The following is a 20843-nucleotide window of genomic DNA, read 5'->3' on the forward strand; positions in this document are numbered from 1 at the left end:
TTCTCCAAGCAGTAAGGCCGATCAAAACCTCGACCCACCCACCCCTCCAACGACCACCATCATCATTTCCTGTTAGTCGGCTTATGTATAGACCCCTGAGCCTAGCGTCAATTAATGGGCATACAATCAATCTATGTATATAAACTATCCTATGTATTAATATTTATTGTGTTTTATTATTTATGTTTTTACCGTATTGTGTTTTTTTTGTGCTGCATCTGATCCGGAGTAACAATTATTTCGTTCCCCTTTACACTAGTGCCCTGCAAGTGGCATTAAACATTTCTAATTTTGAACTCCTATAGAGTGAAACTTTACTTCTTCCTCATGAAGGGAGGCGTCTCGTATGATGTTCAGTAAAGGTGCCCTTTGAACCCTGTTATATTCTGGAAACCTCCATGAAGTCGGTCTTTAACATTCAGGAAATAATGCGTTCCACCTGCAGATTTCGCAGGCGACTGGTGTGCGAGTACAGGAGCGGGCCTCTCGGTCAAGCACGCCCGTACTGCAAAGGCGGGTCTGGACTGGAGGGGGCGCGGCGACGCGCTGACTGCCAACACCGAAGCCCAGGGAGTCACTGTGAGCGTGGGCAGCACGGAGCGAGGCGGTGATACTGGCTCAACATCTCTAAATGCTCAAGACCAGACCTCGGCTGCGAAATAATGGCACGGCAAGTGACAGGAATCGTCTGTGTTTGTCTCTGCATTGCCCTGGCTTCGGCACGCAGTGAGTGATTAGTACTTCTTGGCCGTGTTTCTCCGGTATAGTTTAATGCACTTGTTTCCCACGCACTTGCCTAAACGCTTGTAAAAATTGGTGCAAGGTTTAAGGAAGGCTGGATACTGTTGACGTGTCAGGAGAATGAGGAAGAATGATTTTTTTTCCCCAACTTTTGCGCAGGTTATAAGTGCACAAAGAGGTTTGGTTTAAGAAGCATCGCGGATTTTATTTTGTACTCAAACACGATATTTTCAGTTATTATTATTACGAGACCACATTAAATATTTCACACAATACACATTCGTGTATCTTTCCCCATAACACAAAATGGATTAGTGGCGTTTCCAGACACGGCGTGGGGCTGGAGGTAAATTCTTTGAAACACCGTATTCGCTAGATTAATACTGAAGGCAAATTCCTCCGCATCTTCGTTAATTCTGTCGTGGTTGACTCCTCAAATCTCTGCGCTGGAACTGAATGACTGAGATCTGAAAGTGAGGCACGGGCTAGAAACTAACAGAGGGGTTCGGGGGTTTACATCTCGATCCCCGGAGTGAGATGCAGGCTGAAATCTAACAGGGATTGGGGGGGGGGGGGGTTACATCTAGATCCCGAGTGAGGCACAGGCCCGAATCTAATGAAGGGGGTTGGGGTTGTTTTTGAAGAATATACCAGATGTCAAGGAGTAAATTATGTTCGCACCCACTCGAGGCTGTCAGGGTGTTTGTGTTACAGATTCGTTGGAGTTTGTAGAGAGGATAAAAGATACTAGATAGTAAGTTACAAGTTGGAATCTAATGGGGGTTTATGGACAGTAACAGACATTGGGATTAAGTTACAGATTGGGGCCTAATAAAGCTAGATCAAGATGAAGCAGGAACTCATTAAGTCAGGCAGTATCTGTAGAAGGAAGTGGACAGTGAGGCCCAAAAAGTTGATTTCCATTTCTCTCCACAAATGCTGCCTGTCCTGCTGAGTCCCTCCACCATTTTGTTTGTTAGTCTGGATTCTAACCTCCTTGTGCCTTCAGATCTATTAAAGTGGTTACAAGCCACACCCCAGAGGCTTAAACCTATCGTCTGTAATGGAACTGTCAGTACCTCATTAGAGATGTTATGCCTCTTCCAGCTTTTTGAGGTGGAGGGGAAAAAAAGTCATTAAGTAATGTAAATCCATTGTGGAGTTGCAGAGGTGTTCCCCTACATTAACCCATTCACCAATATCATGAAAGGAGATGATCTGGTCATCCCTGTCACATCACTTTAGAGGGAGCTCTCCATCTGCAAATTGCACTCAGATCATGACGAGAGAAATGTTCTTCATTGGCTGTAATGTGTTTTGGGTGCCCTGACTGTCTGAAAGGTTCCATAGACCAAGCCAGCTTTATTTCTGCCTGACTTGTAACCCAGTGACCAGCTGTGACTCATGTCCATTTTAGTCTTAAGGGTGAAGAGAGCCAGTCCATGGTCTGCTGGTTTGGAAAGAGTCATTGACCAAGCAGTCATTTACCCCTGCAAGGTCTGTTCGTCTCAAAGACCATAGGACCATAAGGTGTAGGAACAGAATTAGGCCATTTGGCCCATCGACTCTGCTCTGCTGCTTCATAATGGCTGATCCATTGTCCCCCTCAGTCCCAATCTCCTGCCATCTCCCAGTATCCCTTCACGTCCTGACTAATCAAGAATCTGTCAACCTCTGCCTTAAATATATCAAATTACTTGGCCTCCACAGCCACATGTGGCAATAAATTCCACAGATTCACCACTCTCTGACGAAAGAAATTCCTTCTCATCTCCATTCTAGAAGGACACTCCTCTATTCTGAGGCTGTGTCCTCTGGTCATAGACTCTCACACCATAGGGAACATCCTCTCCGCATCCACACTATCGAGGCCTTTCAACATTCGATAGGTTTTAATGAGGTCACCCCTCATTGTTCTGAATTCCAGTGAGTACAGGCCCAAAGCCATCAAATACTCCTCATATGACAAGCCTTTCAATCTCAGAATCGTTTTTGTAAACCTCCTCTGAACCCTTTCCAGGTCAGCACATCCTTTCTTAGATAAGGGGCTGAAAACTGCTCACAGTTCTCCATGTGAGGCCTCACTGGTGCTTTATAAAGCCTCAACATTACATCCTCGCTCTTATATTCTAATCCACTCAAAATGAATGCTAACATCGCATTTGACTTCCTCACCACAACTCAACCTGCAAATTAAACTTAAGAGAATTCTGCACAAGGACTCTCAAGTCTCTCTGAATCTCAGATTCTTGAATTTTTTCTCCATCTAGAAAATAGTCTATGTTTTTAATTTCTTCTACCAAAGGGCATAGCCATACACGTCCCTACACTATATTCCCTCTGCCACTTTTTTGTCCATTTTCCTAATCTGTCTAAGTCCTTCTGTTGCCTCAATACTTCCTCAAAGCAAACTGTCCCTTCACCTATCTTCGTATCACCTGCAAACTTGGCCACAAAGCCATCAATTCTGTTATCCAAATCATTGAGATATAATGTAAAAAGAAGCAGTCCCAACACAGAACCCCATGGAAGACTGCTAGTCACCAGCAGCCAACCAGAAAAGGCTCCCTTTATTCCCACTCTTTGCCTCCTGCCAATCAGTCAATGCTCTATCAATGCTAGAATCTTTCCTGTAATACAATAGATCTTAACTTGTTAAGCAGTCTCATGAGGCACCTTGTCAAAGGCCTTCTGAAAATCCAAGTACACCATATCCACTGATTCTCCTTTGTCTATTCTGCTTGTTATTTCTTCAGAACATTCCAACAGATTTATCAGGCAAGCTCTTCACTTAAGGAAACAATGCTGACTGTGGCCTTTTTTATTATGTACCTCCAAGTACCCAGAAACCACATCCTTAACAATCAGACTCCAACATCTTCCAAACCACTGAGGTCAAGCTAACTGGTCTATAATTTCCTTTCTTCTGCCTCCCTTCCTCCTTTTGAGTGGAGTGACATTTGCAATTTTCCAGTCTTCTGGAACCATTCCAGAATCTAGTGAGTCTTGAAGAATCATTACTAATGCCTCCACAATCTCTTCAGCCACCTCTTTTAGAACTCTGGGGTGTACAACATCTGGCCCAGGTCACTTATCTGCCTTCAGACCTTTCAGTTTCCCAAGAACCTTCTGCTGACTAATAACAACTTCACACACTTCTGCCCCCCGACTCTCTCAAACTTCTGGCGTGCTGCTAGTGTCTTCTACAGTAAAAACTGATGCAAAATACTTATTCAGTTCATCTGCATTTACTTATCCCCCATTACTACCTCTCCAGCATCATCTTGCGGCAGTCCAATATCTACTGTCATCTCTGTTTTACATTTTATATATTTGAAGAAACTTTTGGTATCCTCTTTAATACTATTGGCTAGCTTACCCTTGTATTTCAACTTTTCCTTCTTAATTACTTTTTTAGTTGTCTTTTGTTGGTTTTTAAAAGCTTCCAAATCCTCTAACTTCCCACTATTTTTTTGCTCTGTTATATGTCCTCTCTTTGGCTTTTATGTTGGCTTTGACTTCTCTTGTCAGCCACGGTTGTGTCATCCTGCCTTTAGAATACCCTTCCTCTTGTATATATATACATCCTGCACCTTACAAATTTCTCCCAGAAATTCCAGCTGTTCCTGCTCTGCCATCATCACTGCTATTGTTCCTTTCCAATTTTGGACAGCTGCTCGCTCATGCCTCTGTAATTCCCATTTACTCCATAGTAGTACTGATGCATCTGAATTTACCTTCTCCTTCTCAAATTGCAGGGTGAATTCTATCATAATTTGATCTCTGACCACTGAGGGTTCCTTTACCTTAAGCTCTCACCAATTCTGGTTCATTGCTCAACACCCAAACAGAACTGGCTCAACCATGAGCCGCTCTAAACAATCCCCCTCTTTGGATCCAGCACCAACCTAATTTTCCCAATCTACCTGTATATTGAAACCCCCATGACTATTGTAACATTGCCCTTTTGTCATCCATTTTCTATTACCCGATGCAATTTGTAGACAAATTCTTTACTACTGTTTGGCGTCTATATATAACCCCCATCAGGGTCTTTTTACCCTTGCAGTTCCATAGTTCTATCTACAACAATTCAACACTTTCCAATCCTATGTCACCTCTTAATAATGATTTGATTTGATTTTTTTCCAACAGACCTATGCCACCTCCTGTGCCTACCTGACTGTCCTTTCAATACAATGCATCTCCTTGAACTTTAAGCTCCCAGCTATAATCTTCTTTCGGCCAGAATTCTGTGATGCCTACAACATCTTACACTCCAATCTGTAACTGTGCTACAAGTTCATCTATCTTATTTTATATACAGCGTGCATTCAGATATAACACCTTCAGTCCTGTATTCACCCTTTTTGATTTTGTCTGCCTTTTATATTGCAACTCAGCCTATTGACTGCAATTTTGCCCTATCATCAGCCTCTCCTTGCTAACAATGTCACTGCACACTGCTTCTGTTTGTAAACCAACTATCCCATCCTCAGCTGTATTACTCCAGTTCCCATTCCCATGATAAATTAGTTTAAACCCTCCTGATCCGCTCTAGCAAACCTGCCCACGGGGATATTGGACCCGCTCAGGTTCATATGTAACCTGTCCCTTTTGTACAGGTCGTACCTTCTCCAGATGAGATCCCAATGATCCATAAATCTGAACCCCTGCCTACTGCACCAGTTCCTCAGCCACATGCTCACCTACCAAACCATCCTATTCTTATCCTCACTGGAGGTCCTGTCTTTCAGCTTTCTACCTAGCTCCATAAAATCTCCTTTCAGGATCTCCTCACCTTTCCTACCTATGTCATTGGTGCCAATATGTATCAAGACCTCTGGCTGTTCACCCTCCCCCTTTAGGAATATCGTGGACCCGATCTGAGACATCCCTGACCCTGGCACCTGGGAGGCAACATATCATCTGGCTGTCTCTATCATGCCCACAGAATCTTGACTCTGTTTCTCTGACTATGGGATCTCCTATCACCTCTACAGTCCTCGTTATCTCTCTTTTCTGAGCCACAGCACCAGACGCAGTGCCAGAGACCCGGTCACTGCGGCCCCCCCCTCCCCCCCGAGCCGGTCACCCAACCACCCCCCAGTTGGTCTTCCCCCTCAACCCCCTTCATAGTATCGAAAGTGGAATACTTATTATTGACACAGGTCTTAAAGATGAAGGAGTGGGTTTCCAGTGCTCCTGGACTTCCATGACATTTTCCTAGAATGAAAATATTTTTGGAACGATCCAAAGAGGAAAATTGCAGGAAGAAATGATAAGCCAGTCTTCAGTTATATAGCACCCAAAGCTCAAGGATAATTATTGGACAGGATTTGACCACAGCGCACTGGGTACATATTAGGGCTGATGCGCAAAGCTCAGTCAAGGGACCAGATCTTAAAGGAGAGAGAGAGGTGCAGAAGTTTAGGGAGGGGTTCCAGAGCTGAGGGCCCAGTCAATGCTCAGCCACCACAGCTAGAGTGAAGGAAATCAGAACTGTATCCGTGTGGAGGTGGGGGAAACTTCTTCGGGCTGTTTTCTGACAGGAAGGGACAAAACTAACAGTATCTCAGTTTAACATCACCCCTGAATGTTGAAGGCCTTCACTGTTTAGTTGAGCTTCAAGTTGTTAAGAGATTTCTGTGTGCAAATTGGTGGCTGCTGTTTCTAATCACACACTCCCCCCATCTCTTTCCTCCTTTGAAGTGTTCTTTAAAATCTATCTCACAGACTGAAAATGTATTTGTTTGCCCTGATATCTCCCTGTGTCAACCGGAGTTGGATTTTCATTTCCTCGTTTTACCTGTGAAGCCCCATTTGGGGCCTTGCTATGTCAAAGGTGCTATATAAAGACATGGCACCCATTGTGGCTCCCATGGCAGGCCATTCTAATAATAGTCCCCTCATGAATGAGTTGCTTGCTGATTCTTTAGTTAATTTTATTTATCCAGGCTCAACTACCACGACTGTGACCACAGCACCAGAGACTATTACGCCTGAGGTGACGGAAGCAACAACATTCATCACCACACAGACGCCAACAACCAGCTCAACAGAAACGACCACAGTCGCACCAACGACGAACTCAACAGAAACGACGAACTCAACAGAAACGACGAACTCAACAGAAACGACCAACTCAACAGAATCGACCAACTCAACAGAAACGACCAACTCAACAGAAACACCCACAGTCTCGTCAACATCCAACTCGACAGAAACAACAGTGGAGAGGTCAACAAGCAATGTAACACAGGAGGCCAATTCAACACCTATTTCCAGTGCACCACAAAATACAACCACAGCTATGACGCTGTCGAGCACAGCCACAGTCAGCCAGTCCATCGCTGTAACGACAGCTGTGTTTTTGACGGAGAACTCTGCAACCACAACAATGAATGGCACAGGTCTGCAACTGATTTCTTTCAAACTCTGGGTTAAAACACTTGACTTTAAATGGTCAATTACAGGGAAAAGTATGGAAAGGATGACAGGAAGAAAGGATTTCTGTAGCCTCTTTCCAAAGTGTTATTTTGAAATATACCCACTGCTGTGATGCTGGGAAGTGCAGCAGGAAATTCTCCATGTAGTTCCAAATGGGCCGTTAATAGCAGCCTTTCCTGCAAGGTCCAAATCCAAAGGCTGCATCAAATTTATTTAAGACCAGAAGACACAGGAGCAGAATGAGGCCATTCAGCCCATCGAGTCTGCTCTGCCATTCCATCATGTCTGATTTATTATCCCTCTCAACCTCATTCTCCTGCCTTCTCACCGTAACCTTTGATGCCCTTACTAATTAAGAACTTATCAACCTCTGCTTTAAATATGCCCAATGACTTGGGATTCACAGCCATCTGTGGCAATGAATTCTTCCTCATCTCTCTTCTAAAGGGATGTCCTTGTATTCTGAGACATACCCTCTGGTCCTAGGCTTTCCCACTATAGGAGATGTCTTCTCTATGCCACTCTATCAAGGCCTTTCTAGGAGTTTATCTAGGCAAAAATTATTTGCACAATTACAATATTCTAAATCAGTTCCACTTAATACTACATGAGAAATATTTGAAGGTTTTAATATAGTTCAAAGTTTAATTCATCCATCTTATAGATCTTTATATCTCAGCCAGTCAAAGCCTTTATGTTCATGCAACATTCCTGAGAATAATTTTATACCCTTTCTAACTTAATCACATGCTTGTACATGATGATTTGGTGCCTACAACTGTATGGATGAAGAATTCAAAAGGTCCACAAAACACAAGATAGAAGATTCCTCATTGTCTCTTTTTGAATGTCAATAATGTAGAAGGAATTGGAAAAAAAAACCTGATCATGAATATCATTAAATAGTTATTTCTAGATCTTTCACCTTAACTGGTCCATTCAGGAGCTCTGACTGACAAAGGCTTTTCAGATTCACCTGTTTCCATCTCATCATCACCATCTCCCTTGATCCCATTCTCCACTGGGAGTTTATCCGGCTTTCCCTTAAATCCACTTCTGATGCTTGTCTCAACCAGTCCCTGTGGGAATAAGTTGCACTTTCTCCCCACACTCTGGGGAAAGAGGTCCACCAACAGACATTTTACCATCAAACAATCCACAGCTTTTCCCATTCCCGATGTGGTCGGTGCCCCTTTAAGAAAAGTACAAGGTTACTTGAGGTCTGAGAATATTGTCAGATCCTGTTTAAGATGACAGTCTATTCTGCACTGGATGTGTAGTCTTCAAGAAGAAATGTCACCTGTGAACAAGATGGCAGGGAGATAATTGCCCCTTACAGTAAGTGAGAGGCAATGGGTTTTTTTTTTCAATTCCCTGTTTAATTTCTCACATCGCAAAGACATTTTCATGTTTGTGCAACTCCTCCAAGTAATGCTGTGACTGTAATGAACAGCCTTCTGATCTGAGTGGGTCTGGGTTAAGGATTAACTCTCAGCTCTGGCATCTGAAGTAAAACTCCTTTCATCCATCACTAGCCTGTGCCTGCTACTGAACCAAAAAAACCCTTGATTTTAACATTCTGGAAATCAATTGTAAACTCCTGAATCCTCTCACTTCTCCCCCACCTGCTGGACTCTTGCAAGAAGTGCATCCAGCTGCACCTTCTAACACTCTGCATTAAGGGGTTGGAGCTGGAGCTGGATAAACCTTGGATCATTTGGTGGCGATAGATAGGACGGATAGAGAGGTAGCTAGACCCAAGCTACAGGACACAGGAAACTGGCTGACAGTCAGGAAGGGGAAAGGGCTTATACAGCCAACGCAGAGTGCCCCTGTAGCCGTCCCTCTCAACAACAGCTACACCACTTTGGATACTGTTGGGTAGGGGTGACTAGCAGAGGAAAGCCATGGCAATCAGGTCTCTGGCACTGAGTCTGGCTCTGTGACTCAGGAGGGAAGGCGGGAGAAGAAGTGAGCTGTGGTGATAGGGGATTCATTAGTTCGGGGAACAGACAGGAGGTTCTGTTAACGAGATCAAGATTCTCGGACAGTATGTTGCCTCCCAGGTGCCAGGGTCTGGGACATCTCAGACTGAGTCCTGAACATTCTTAAATGAACTGCCTGAGGTCGTGGTCCATGTAGGTGCCAGTAGCCTAGGTAGGGAGAGCGACAAGGTTCTGCAAAGTGAGTTCAGGGAGTTAGGTGCTATGTTAAAGGGCAGGACTTCCAGAGTTGTAATCTCAAGATTGCTACCTGTGTCACATGCTAGTGAGTCCAGAACTAGGCAGATTATACAGCTTAACATTTGGCTAAGGAGTTAGTGTAGGAGGGAGGGCATAAGATTTTTGGATCTTTGGGTTATTTTCCAGGGAAGGTGGGACCTGTAGAAAAGGACAGTTTGCACCTGGAGGGGGACTAATATCCTGGCAGAAATGTTTGCTAGTGCTACACGGAGGAGGGGGGATGGGAACCAGAGTGCCAGAACAGAGAGGTTGTGGAGGCAGATGTAGGTAAGACCTCAGACAAAGTCAGGAATCAGAAGTTTGAGCATAGTGTGACTAGTGTCCTGAGCTGCATATATTTCAATGCAAGAAGTATTGTAGGAAAGGCGGTGGAGCTCAGAGCCTGGATCAACATCTGAAATTATGGTATTGTAGCCATTAGTGAGAATGGTTGCAGGAGGGGCAGGACTGGCAGCTCAATATTCTGAGGTTCTGTTGTTTCAGACATGACAGAGTGGGAGGGATTAAAGGAGAAGGGGAAGCGTTACTAGTCAGGGAAAATATCACAGCAGTGCTCTGTCAGGACAAGCTGGAGAAATCTGCCAGTGAGGTGTTAAGGGTGGAACTGAGAAATAAGAAAGGTATGACCATGTTAATGGGGCTATATTACAGACCACCCAACGTCTGAGGGATTTAGAGGAACAAATTTGTAGAAAGGTCACAGGCTGTTGTAAGAAAATAAGGCTGTTATAGTAGTTGATTTTAACTTTCCACATATTGACTGGGTCTCCCATGCTGTAAAAGGACTAGATGGGATAGAGTTTGTCAAATATGTTCAGCACATAGAAGTCTCAATGAGAGAGTGTGCGATACTTGATCTGCTATTAGGGAATGAGATGGGGCAGGTGACAGAATTTTTTGTCGGGCAATACTTTGCATCTAGTGATCACAATGCCATTTGTTTTAAAGTAAGTATGCAAAAAGATAGGTCTATTTCACAGCTTGAGATTGTAAATTTAAGAAAGGCCAATTTTGATGGTATGAGAAGGATGTGGCAAGTGTGGAATGGGACAGGCTGTTTTCTGGCAAAGGTACACTTGGTAAGTGGGAGTGGAAAAAGTGAAAGTGCCAGAATAAAAGGTAAAGATAAGAGGTGTAGGGAAACAAGAGAATATCTGCAGATGCTGGAAATCTGAGCAACATACAGGAAATGCTGGAGGAACTCAGCAGGCCAGGCAGCATCTATGGAAAAAAGTACAGTTGACGTTTCAGGCCGAAAGCCTTTGGCAGGGCTATTTGGTTTTCATGAAATATTGAGGCCCTGGTTAAGAAAAAAAGGAAGCGCATAGCAGTTATAGATAGGTAGGAACAAATGAAGTGCTTATGAAGTATAAGAAATGCAAGAGAACAGTTAAGAAAGAAATCAGGAGGGCTAAAAGAAGGCATGAAGTTCTAACAGACAAGGTGAAGGAGAACCCTATGGGACTCTACAGATATATTAAGAGCAAAATGATTGCAAGGGACAAAATTGGTCCTCTGGCAGATCAGTATGGTAATCCATGAGCTTAAAGAGATGGTGGAGGAGATCTTAAGTGCATTTTTTTGCATCTATATTTACTCAGAGAAAGACACAGAGTCTATAGAGGTACGGCAAAATGGTATCAGCTTCATGGACTCTGTACAGATTACAGAGGATGAGGTGTTTGCTGTCCTAAAGCAGGTTAGGGTAGAAAAGTCCCAGGGCCTGACAAGGCGTTCCCTCAGACCCTACAGGAGGTGTGCAGAAATTGCCAGGGTCCTAGCAGAGGTAATTAAATTATCCTTATCGACAGGTGAGGTACCAGCGGATTGGAGGACAGCCAGTGTTGTTCCACTGTTTAAGAAAGGCTCTAAATATAAATCAGGAAATTATAGGCAGGTGAGCCTGACATCAGCAGTGGAAAAGTTATTACAAGATATTCTGGGGGTCTGTATATATGTGTGTTTGGATAGACATGGACTGATTAAGCATCGTCCGCATGGCTTTGTGAGTGGAGTTTTTCGAGGAAGTTACCAGGAAAGTTGATGAAGGCAAGGCAGTGTATGTTGCCTACATGGACTTCAGCAAGGCCTTTACAAGGTCCTGCATGGGAGGTTGGTCAAAAAGGTTCATTTGCCGGGCATTCCAGATGAGGTGGTAAAATGGATTAGACATTAGCTTTTCTAGAGAAGCAAGAGAGTGGCAGAGGATGGTTGCCTGTCAGCCAGTGACTAGTGGAGTGCTGCAGGAATCGGTGCTGGGTCTGTTGTTGGTTATCAATGATCTGGATGATAATGTGGTTAATTTGCGGATGACACTAAGATTGTGGGTGTAGTGGACAGTGGGAAGACTATCATGGCTTGCAGAGGGAGTTGGATCAGCTGGAAAACAGGCTGCAGAATGGCAGATGGAATTTAATGCAGACAAGTGCATGGTGTTGCATTTTGGTAGGACCAGCCAAGGTAGGTCTCGCTCAGAGAATGGTAGGGCACTGAGGAGTGCAAGATAAAAAGGGTCTCGGAATAAAGATCCGTAATTCCCTGAAAGTGGCGTCACAGGTAGGTAGGGTTGTAAGGAAAGTTTTTGGCACATTGGCCTTCATAAATCAAAGTATTGAGTATCGGATGTTATGTTGAAGTTGTATAAGACATTGGTGAAGCCTAATTTGGAGTGTTATGTACAGTTTTGGTCACCTACCTACAGGAAAGATGTAAATAAGGTTGAAAGAGTATAGAGGAAATTTATAAGGTTGTTGCTGGGTCTAGAGGACCTGAGTAAAAAGGAAAGATTGAATAAGTTAGTACTTCATTCCTTGGAACATAGAAGGTTGAGAGGAGATTTGTTAGAGGTATACAAAATTATGAGCGGCGTGGATAGGGTAAATGCAAGCAGGCTTTTTCCACTGAGGTTAGATGGGACTACAACTAAGGGTAAGGGTGAAAGCTGAAAAGTTTAAGGGGAACATGAGGGGAAACCTCTTCACTCATAAGGTTGTGAGTGTTTGGAACGAGCTGCCAGTGCAAGTGGTGCATGTAAGCTCGGTTTTCAATGTTTAAGAGAAGTTTTAGGTACATGGATGGTAAGGGTATGGAGGGATATGGTCTTAGTGCAAGTCAAAAGGGTTTAAATGGCTCAGCATGGACTAGATGGGCCAAAGGGCCTGTTTCTGTGCTGTACTTTTTTATGACCCTGTAACTATATCCCAGCAGGCCTGTGCGCTTTCTGCACTCCTCCACCATGCCTATTTCTCATTCCCCGTCTCCCATCCATGGGTAGCCATACCTTCAGCAGAGATTTCCTTCCTAAACCTCTCTGCCTCTTTCCTTTCTTCAAAATACTCCTTAAAATCACTAAATGTCTGCTTCTGATTAATTGCCCCAAACTTTCTATTGTGGTTTTATGCTTTCCCGTGAAGTTCTTTGGGACTTGTGACAGTGCTCTACAAATGTAGTTGGCTGCTCTCCCTCACGGGGCAGGATGAAATGGGGGTTGTGTAGATCATCCTGGATTTTTAACTTCCCAGTTCTCCTACAGATGTCGTTAATGAAAGTGCAGAACTATGACCTTTGAATCATGTTTATGTCTTCTACACTCAGCTTCTCTTCTGATCTTTGTTGAAGTAACAACAGTCGGTAAATTGGGGAACTTTATTTGCTTTGCCAATCACTTATTCTTTGCTTGTTGCCCCTGCTCTCCTTTGTTTTATTCAGCTCCTCACTCTTGTACCCTAAACTCAACCTCAAAAATGCCTTTACTTGTATGAAAAACTTTACTGAATCCGTCCTCACCCCATGAGAGGGCTGCTGTTTTTAAAGCTCCACCATTTCCTGGAGAAAGGGGCCAGATCCTGGCATCAAACGTGTTCGACTACAAACAGATGCTTATCTATCCTTCTGGCTGTTGGGGGTGTGAAGAAACAGTCTGCTGCAGACATTCAACACACATGGAGAGCTTGACAGAGTTGTCTGTGAACGTGCTTGTCTCTGCAGATTCTGCCTGACCTGTAAAGTATTCCCAGCGTTCTGTGTTGTATTGCGCTGCTTGTAGCCATTTGCATCCCCCCACGCTCTGTGTGCTGTTGGCATGTGTAAACTGCAAATTCATCGACATGAACGATATGACTCAATGTACAGTATATTGTGTTGCAACTATGTAATATTTTCTATCTCTGTTTCAGTTTTGACTCCAAAAAGGCAACAACTAGACACGGGGCTGATTGTTATTATTGTAATTCTGGTGTTAATTTTTCTTGTTGCGGTCCTCATCACTGCTGTGAAATACTCACAACATGGAAAGCCCGAATTTAAACGTCTCCAAGAAATGCCAATGGTATGTAAATAACATCTGTCTGGGGCCAGATGTTCTGCACATATTTATGAACCTATATTTGTGTCTGTAAGACTATAAGACCTTAAGACATAGGGTCAGAATTAGGCCATTTGGCCCATCGACTCTGCTCTGGCATTCCATCATGACTGATTTATTTTCTGTCTCAACCCCATTCTCCTGCTTTGTCCCCATAACCTTTGACCCCCCCCTTACTAAGAACTTACCAGCCTCTGGTTTAAGTATACCCAATGGTTTAGCCTGCACAACCATCTATGGCAATGAATTGCACAGATTTTTGGCTAAAGATATTCCTTTGAAAGGGACACCCTTCTATTCCAGGACTGTGTCCTCTGGTCCTAGACTCCCCCACCTGTAGGAGACATCGAATCTACTGTATGCCTTTCAATATTTGATAGGTTTCTGTGAGATTTCATCCCCCCCCCCCATTATTATTCTAAACTCCTGTGAATACAGGCCCAGATCCATCAAGTGCTCTAAGTTTCTATAGGTATTGTATATGTTAAATGGATCTATGTATTGTGTATGGCCATGTTGCAGAAGCCTGCAGCTATTTTCCTGTCTGTATCTCCACTTTTGCAATGTATCCATGGGCTGGATCGCTTGTTTCAGCCTGCATTACATCATCTATTTAGGCATTATGTGTGCATATGTCTGCACTGGATTTGCCTTCATGTACTGTAGGTATGTGGCACTTCCAATAACAACTAAACCATGAAATTAAGCAAATTAAAAAGCCATCATATTCTTGACCGGACTTAAAATCCTCCTGTCACACCCTTTCCATAGATTATTTTTTATTGTACTTTCATATTTAAGACCTGAAGAGTTATGGTTAGGTAAGCAACGTGGCACTCCTGGGGAGAAGGAACAGTGGACACTCCCTTACTCAGTTTAAACAGAAGTCACGCCCTGCGATTTTGGCTCTGGGCCTGGAGAATTGGGGCGTCCCTGGCAACAAGTTGAGATCACTGCCTTTCTTTCTTTGACTCTGCTTATTGTATCAGCTTGACTCAGTACTGGACTGTTTGAGCAGCTGGCTCCCAGCGTCACTGCCGGAGGCCGACGGACAGGGAAGGAATTAAGTGAAGCGCCGAGACCCGGATTTGCCAGGGAGGGATGGTCCCTGTGTCTCCGCAGTGGCTGATGGTCAGATACTTGCTCAAGTCTCACTCTAGAGACTCGAGGCTGGGTTGACACTCTAGTGAAATTTTGTGGGAATATAGCATTATCAGATTATTTTTCCAATGGGGTGTCTGTCTGATGTCTAGCTTAGACACTAAAAATGCCACCACACTGGAAAATTAGAGACAGCATTATATCATTGACTTCTGCTCCTGGTCTCACTCACAGGTGGAAACATTTTTCCTTTTATTTAGTCATGATGATTCTGTCATTATAATGTTGGGAGAGACTGGATGGACCAGCTGAATTTCAGTTGTTTTTGTCAGTCTTCACAGGTGCTGTCTTGTAGAAGTCACCGATGACCCATTTGGACCATTGCTTCACTGTCCTAATAACTTCCCAACTCGTCCAGTGCAATGTAAAATATCCCAATGCACTGCTGACAGATCTACGGCCAACATTTTAATGCTTTTATTTTTGACTTGTTCCTGATAGTCCAGTCTACAGCTGCCAGTATCATGTGTGCATTTGCTCAATAGACAGCCCCATTTAGCTCCAATGATGTTGATTCCTGTCCTCTCATATAGGCTTCCATAAAATTTATCAAGGTTATCTGACTACTTTTCTGATCCTTAGTTCTATCTTACCATCTTCTAATTCAACTCCCCATCACTTCATCTTTCCATTTCTTTCTACCATACGATCATCCTTCCCCCCCCCCCTTTTAAATGTTTTTGCTTTTGCTTTGACCAATCTTCTTGAGAATGAGTTTTCCACATTTTCACTGCCCACTTGGTGGCACAAAATATTTGCTGAATTTGTTAGTGACAGTTTAGGACTTATGACCGACGGGTTAGGTCAAGTTTCTTGACTATGAGAATTCATGTATCATCCAGTTGTAACCCTTATAGCTCTGGTGTCCAGCCTCTGCTGCATTGGGTCTTTCTTCTATCTTCTCCTAAGCTCCAGAGGTCTTGTTCAACACTTTCTCCCACCTTTGAAATTAGGAGTTCCTAGCTCAGTTTTAACATTGAACTATGGCAGACTTTCAGGCCCAGTGTAGAGTTTGGCATGAAATGATCTTGCTTCTCCCATTCTTCAAGAACAACCCTTCCCAGACCCTTCACCCTCCCCTCTCACCCAGCATTTCTGTCTCCTTTGTCCTAATTTCTCCCACCTTCCACCCTATGACACTAGACAACAAGCTTTTTTGAAAGTGTTGTTTCCTCAGATTTTTTTTTTGTTTATGACAGACTGCTTGAAGTTGAACACAAATATAATTTCTGACTACTTGTATCATGTAGGAACTTGGAGAAACAAGGAAATGATTTTGTTGAATATAATGCATTTAATTGCATAACAGTGCTGACACTTTGCAGTAGTTCGATTAAGCTAAAAATGTTATGTTGATGATTTTCATCTGTACTCTGTGCCTGAAGCTTCTTATTTTAAGTGTCCAACAATAATCTGCCAGCACTGAGGGCTTCCAGTTGCCCTGATACCTTTCCTCCATGACCGTAATGTCTTGGTGAAACCTTTTACTATGCTCATCACTGACAGCGCCAAGATTGCATGGAAGAAGTCCAAATGGGAATGTAGAAAATGAATCTTTAGTGAATTGGAAGGTCATGGTTTTGTGTGTTTGAAGCATGTTGTCAACCAGCTGCACGTAGTTTGGTGCTTTGTAGTTGCAAAGAAAATTTTTTTTAACAACATCATTGAATGCCTTCCATGCAATCTTCTCTGGTCCCATTAGAGGTTGTTCGAATTATCTGCCTTTGATGACCCCTGTTTGATTTGTGGACCAACAAAAATTCCTTCCTTGGCATCAGTTATTTTGATTTGAAAAATGGTGCATGATAGGGAAATTTCATGGTAATTTTCATGATCGGCAGCCCAAAATCCTTGAGATACACCTAAAAGTATTCAGGAAGCAAACTCTGTTGTTCAGTGTAATAGTTCTTATCTTTAGTAACTTCCTCCTCTCTCTTTTCCCTGTTGCCATCACTTCCTCTGAACTTGTTTAGTTTTAATAATATCCGGATCTGATGAAGGGGTTATGATGTCATATTTTTGAACTTAGATGGAAGGTCATTGGCCTTGTTTCTCTCTCCACTGATGCTGCCTGATCTGCTGAGTACTTCCAGCAGCATCAGCTTTAGTTCAGGATTTCAATAAGTTGCTCTTGCATTGTGTCTCAGTCTTTCTTGCCATTCTAGGAAGCCAAGATGGATACATCCAAATTCCCCTGCCGGAAACTCCTGCTGCTGTTCAATGGTGTTATTCTGCCCTGTGTACCTTGGTCCTTTTCACTGGGTTTCTCAATGAAGAGAAGAAATATCTCATCTCTCCCTTGTTCATGCAAAGACATGAAAGGAATGCTGGGTAAAATGAAAGACTTACACTCTTTTTCATTTTGTTTTTTTTTTCCAGAATAGCTTAAATGAAGAAGTGCCTTTCGCTCAGTATCCACCCAAATAATCCTGAAACCTGTCTGTGCTGCCTGAAAATGTTCTGGAAATGACACAAAGCTCGACTGACACTTACTCACCATCTCCTTCTCCTGTTTGTCTCTCCCTCATTCTCTTCCCATTTGAACCATTATTGCTTAGTAACCATTTAACACAGAGAGTTAACCTCATCTAACGTAACCTTTGTCATAAAGCTTGCTCTGCTTTTGGTTTTGGCACTCTACAATGGAAATGATAATATGAGGCTTCTAATTTTGAATGCAAGATCACCACCACTGTGTGAACTCAACACTATTCACAGGTATCCATTTTTCCCCCGGTGTTTGATGTTGCAAAAGGAATTTGGGTCCTGAGCCATAATAGGTTAAGGTTTGAAACTAAATCTTTTCTCTTTGAACAGACTGTATATTTTTATGGGATTTCTACCTCTGTAGCAGTTCATTTGATTTTGTGACTTTCCTGATAACGTGTTGGTGACTCAGATAAGGATTTGCAATAAGATATGAACTTTTATCTCCATTCCCCTCCCCCCCACCACAATAAGTGGAGCCAAAAAAAGCTTAACAGTGGGTGGGGCGTTGCTAGGTCATTTTGAAGGAAATATAATACTGTTTACAAAAAGCAAAACAATAATGTCTAATTGCCACCAATTTCGATGAGGTTAATGGCCCAGTCGGTTTGCATTGTAGTAATGGCATAACATAAGCAGCAGGGGAAAAGGGCAGGACTGAAATAAAGATCACTCTCGCTACAATTAACTGCAACCTTTTTTGTCTGACTCTACAACAGCAAGGCAAACCAGGAGTATCTCTAGACCACATTGAGGCAGAAAAGGAATTTTGGGACATGAGAAAGTTTAGACAAAGGGAATAGATTTTCAATATTCTTCTGAAGGAAGGGATGGAGGATAGCAATGTTTGTGGAGGGAACTCTGGAGCCTGCGATCTTAATCGTAGAAAGCATAGCTGCCAATACAGAATTAAATTCAAGGATGATCAAGTTGCCAGAGAATGAGAAGAGAAAAAAAGATCTCAGGGGTTATGGAGATAAGGATGGGGAACATGGAGGGATATGAAATCAAGGAGAATTTTATAAACGTTGGTGAGATATGGGTTGAAAGATGAGGTAGAACTGGTGTGCATTAAAGTTCAAAGTAAGTTTATTATCTAAGTACATATATGTCACTACATGTGGTGACTACCCTGAAATTCATTTTGTTGCCAGCATTCACAGCATATACAAAGAAACAACAGAATCAATGAAAAACTGCACACAAAGACCAAGAAACAGCCAATGTGCAAAATATAGCAAACTGTGCAAATACAGAAAGAAAAAGAATATAATAGATAAGTAATAAATAATATTGTGAACAGAGTTGTAGAGTCCTTGAAAATGAGTCCATAGCTTGTGGAATTCCACTCAGTTTTGGGGTGAGTGAGGTTATCCATTAGTGTGTGAATGACCAGAAGTACATTAGAAAAGGCAGGAATTGTGTAGATACACTACTGAATGAGCCAGTATTGCTTCCAATATCAGTATCCACAACAGATTCTCCGTTACACATTCAACCTCCCAACCTTGTACATCCCGTTAACTTTGGGTGTCGTAATGTAGAATCTCAGATCTGGTCATGTCACACTGGACTTCAGTGTGCCACTCTCAGGAGATCTCCCCATGGTGACTGTCCTGATGATGGCAGTGATTCGATAAAGAGCACACTGATCGCTAACTTTGAAGGTTATGGGTTCAAATCCCATTCTGGGTACGGACCACCACTAGAGAACCATACACTGTTGAAAGTGCTGAATTCTGCTTGCTCTCTTAGGCAGAAGCTATTGAAGAAAATCAGGGGAGCTCCCCCGCCCCCCCCCCCCCCAGTACCCTGGCCCATATTTATCCCTCGGTCAACTTCATTTAGAAATTAATCCTTGGTTGGTTGTTCTAAACGTGGCAGAAAAACGCATATTTTGTTCTGCTCCTGAAATTTAGTCAGTGGGTGGTATGATAGAAAAAGGAAAGATTAGCTGCATTTGTCACATCAACATCGAAGCAGACAACAAAATGCATCATTTGTGTCAAGTCGTATTAGCGAAGATTGTGCTGGGAGATAGCCTGTTAAGTGTCACTGTGCTTCCAATGCCAACATGGCATACTCCTACTTACTAACCCTAAACTGTACATCTCTAGAACATCCAGAAGAAACCCATACAGTCACGGGGAATGTACAAGCTCTTTACAGACTACTGTGGGAATCGAACTGGGTCAGTGTTCTGTAAAATGATTGCACTAGTTTCTGCACCACCCTGTGATAGTGCATCTGTTGGTGTTCCAGGGAGTTGGCTTTGATCCTGATTTCTGGTCAGATCCTATCTCCGTGGGTTTGCACATGCCCCGAATGCATGGGATTCCCCCCACGATACTCTGATTTCCATCCATGTCTCACAGGTCAATTACCATTAGTGTCGGTGTGTGGCGGGAGAGGAGAACCAGGGTGGAGCTGGTGGGTACCTGAGAGAGGATAGGTTACATAGGAACCAGTGGGGTGAATGAGGTTGATGTGATTGCGCTGGCAGCTGGCATAGATCAATGGGCTGAATGACCTTCTTCCAAATCATAGAAAGCATGAGAAATATCACAAAGCATATTTAGTGCAACTGACTTGGGGGTGAATTTCTAGGCAGTTAAATGCTCCTAACCATGCTGCTGAAATTGGGGATTTTCTTATACAAATAGTTTGTTACATTTTCACCACCAGTAAACACATTTCCAAAGGGGGTAGAAAAGAACTGTGGGATATCCTGTAGGAGTTTGAAATGCTCCCTAGTAATGCTGGCTTGTTGAGAGGACAGTCAGACAGCGGTGGGACACTGGTACTGAGAATCACTTTCGTCTTATTGTTAGCAGGAGGTGGAGATGATCTGAATACCCTGAGGTACAAAGATGAGTTCTGACTAACCCTGGGTTGTGAGGGGCAATTCTTCCATCTCCATGTTGGAAGAATTTTATTGATTGTGATTATAAATTTGACAAGTATGAATCATTAATAAATATTGCCTTAATTTCAATTGTGTGCTGTACTGGCCTGTTTAAACACAAGCTTGCCCTCGCTTGATTTCTGGAATGGATCCTATGATGAGAGCTTGAGTGAACTGAACCCCTGTGGAGAAATTTCTTCCTGCTAAGTATCAGATCCATCAACCCTGCTGTCATCAGTCCCTATTATAATCTACGTTCCTTTGTCAGTCACCCTTCTCCAACGCCGACTGGCTGATGTCTTGGCTCCATGTTTGATGATGAATTTGGTTTCTGAACTCAGAATCTTGGTTTATCTCCACTTTGTTACGTTACCCAGCTCTGCCCTTGTTTCGGTGCATGTTCTGATGTCATTGAGACACACATCTAAACATGACTGTGGTGATGAAAGCCTCTCCCTTTCCTCGGTCTGGAGAGTCTGGAACCAGAGTCAGG

The 20843-nt window shown here is 43.1% G+C and overlaps 1 protein-coding gene across 1 annotated transcript; it reads left to right on the top strand.

Annotated features, from left to right (window-relative positions):
- The first annotated feature begins 449 nt into the window (after positions 1–449).
- Positions 450–20433, top strand: LOC134337258 (uncharacterized). The gene is made up of 4 exons (XM_063032114.1): positions 450–726; positions 6699–7154; positions 13610–13761; positions 17338–20433. Exons 1-4 carry the CDS (start codon positions 663–665, stop codon positions 17383–17385), a joined length of 720 nt encoding a protein of 239 aa, XP_062888184.1. The 5' UTR covers positions 450–662; the 3' UTR covers positions 17386–20433.
- Positions 20434–20843: the final 410 nt, after the last annotated feature.

This window comes from Mobula hypostoma, chromosome 24, assembly GCF_963921235.1.
Source record: "Mobula hypostoma chromosome 24, sMobHyp1.1, whole genome shotgun sequence".
In the NCBI taxonomy this organism is placed as follows: Eukaryota; Metazoa; Chordata; class Chondrichthyes; order Myliobatiformes; family Myliobatidae; genus Mobula; species Mobula hypostoma.

What these genes read in the sequence shown, in the direction of transcription:
- LOC134337258 (XM_063032114.1), top strand. Translation starts at nt 663, where the DNA reads ATGGCACGGCAAGTGACAGGAATCGTCTGTGTTTGTCTCTGCATTGCC. An exon ending in TGCCCTGGCTTCGGCACGCA is followed by an intron (nt 727 to 6,698) that starts GTGAGTGATTAG and finishes TTATTTATCCAG; the next exon opens with GCTCAACTACCACGACTGTG. An exon ending in GTCTCCAAGAAATGCCAATG is followed by an intron (nt 13,762 to 17,337) that starts GTATGTAAATAA and finishes TTTTTTTTCCAG; the next exon opens with AATAGCTTAAATGAAGAAGT.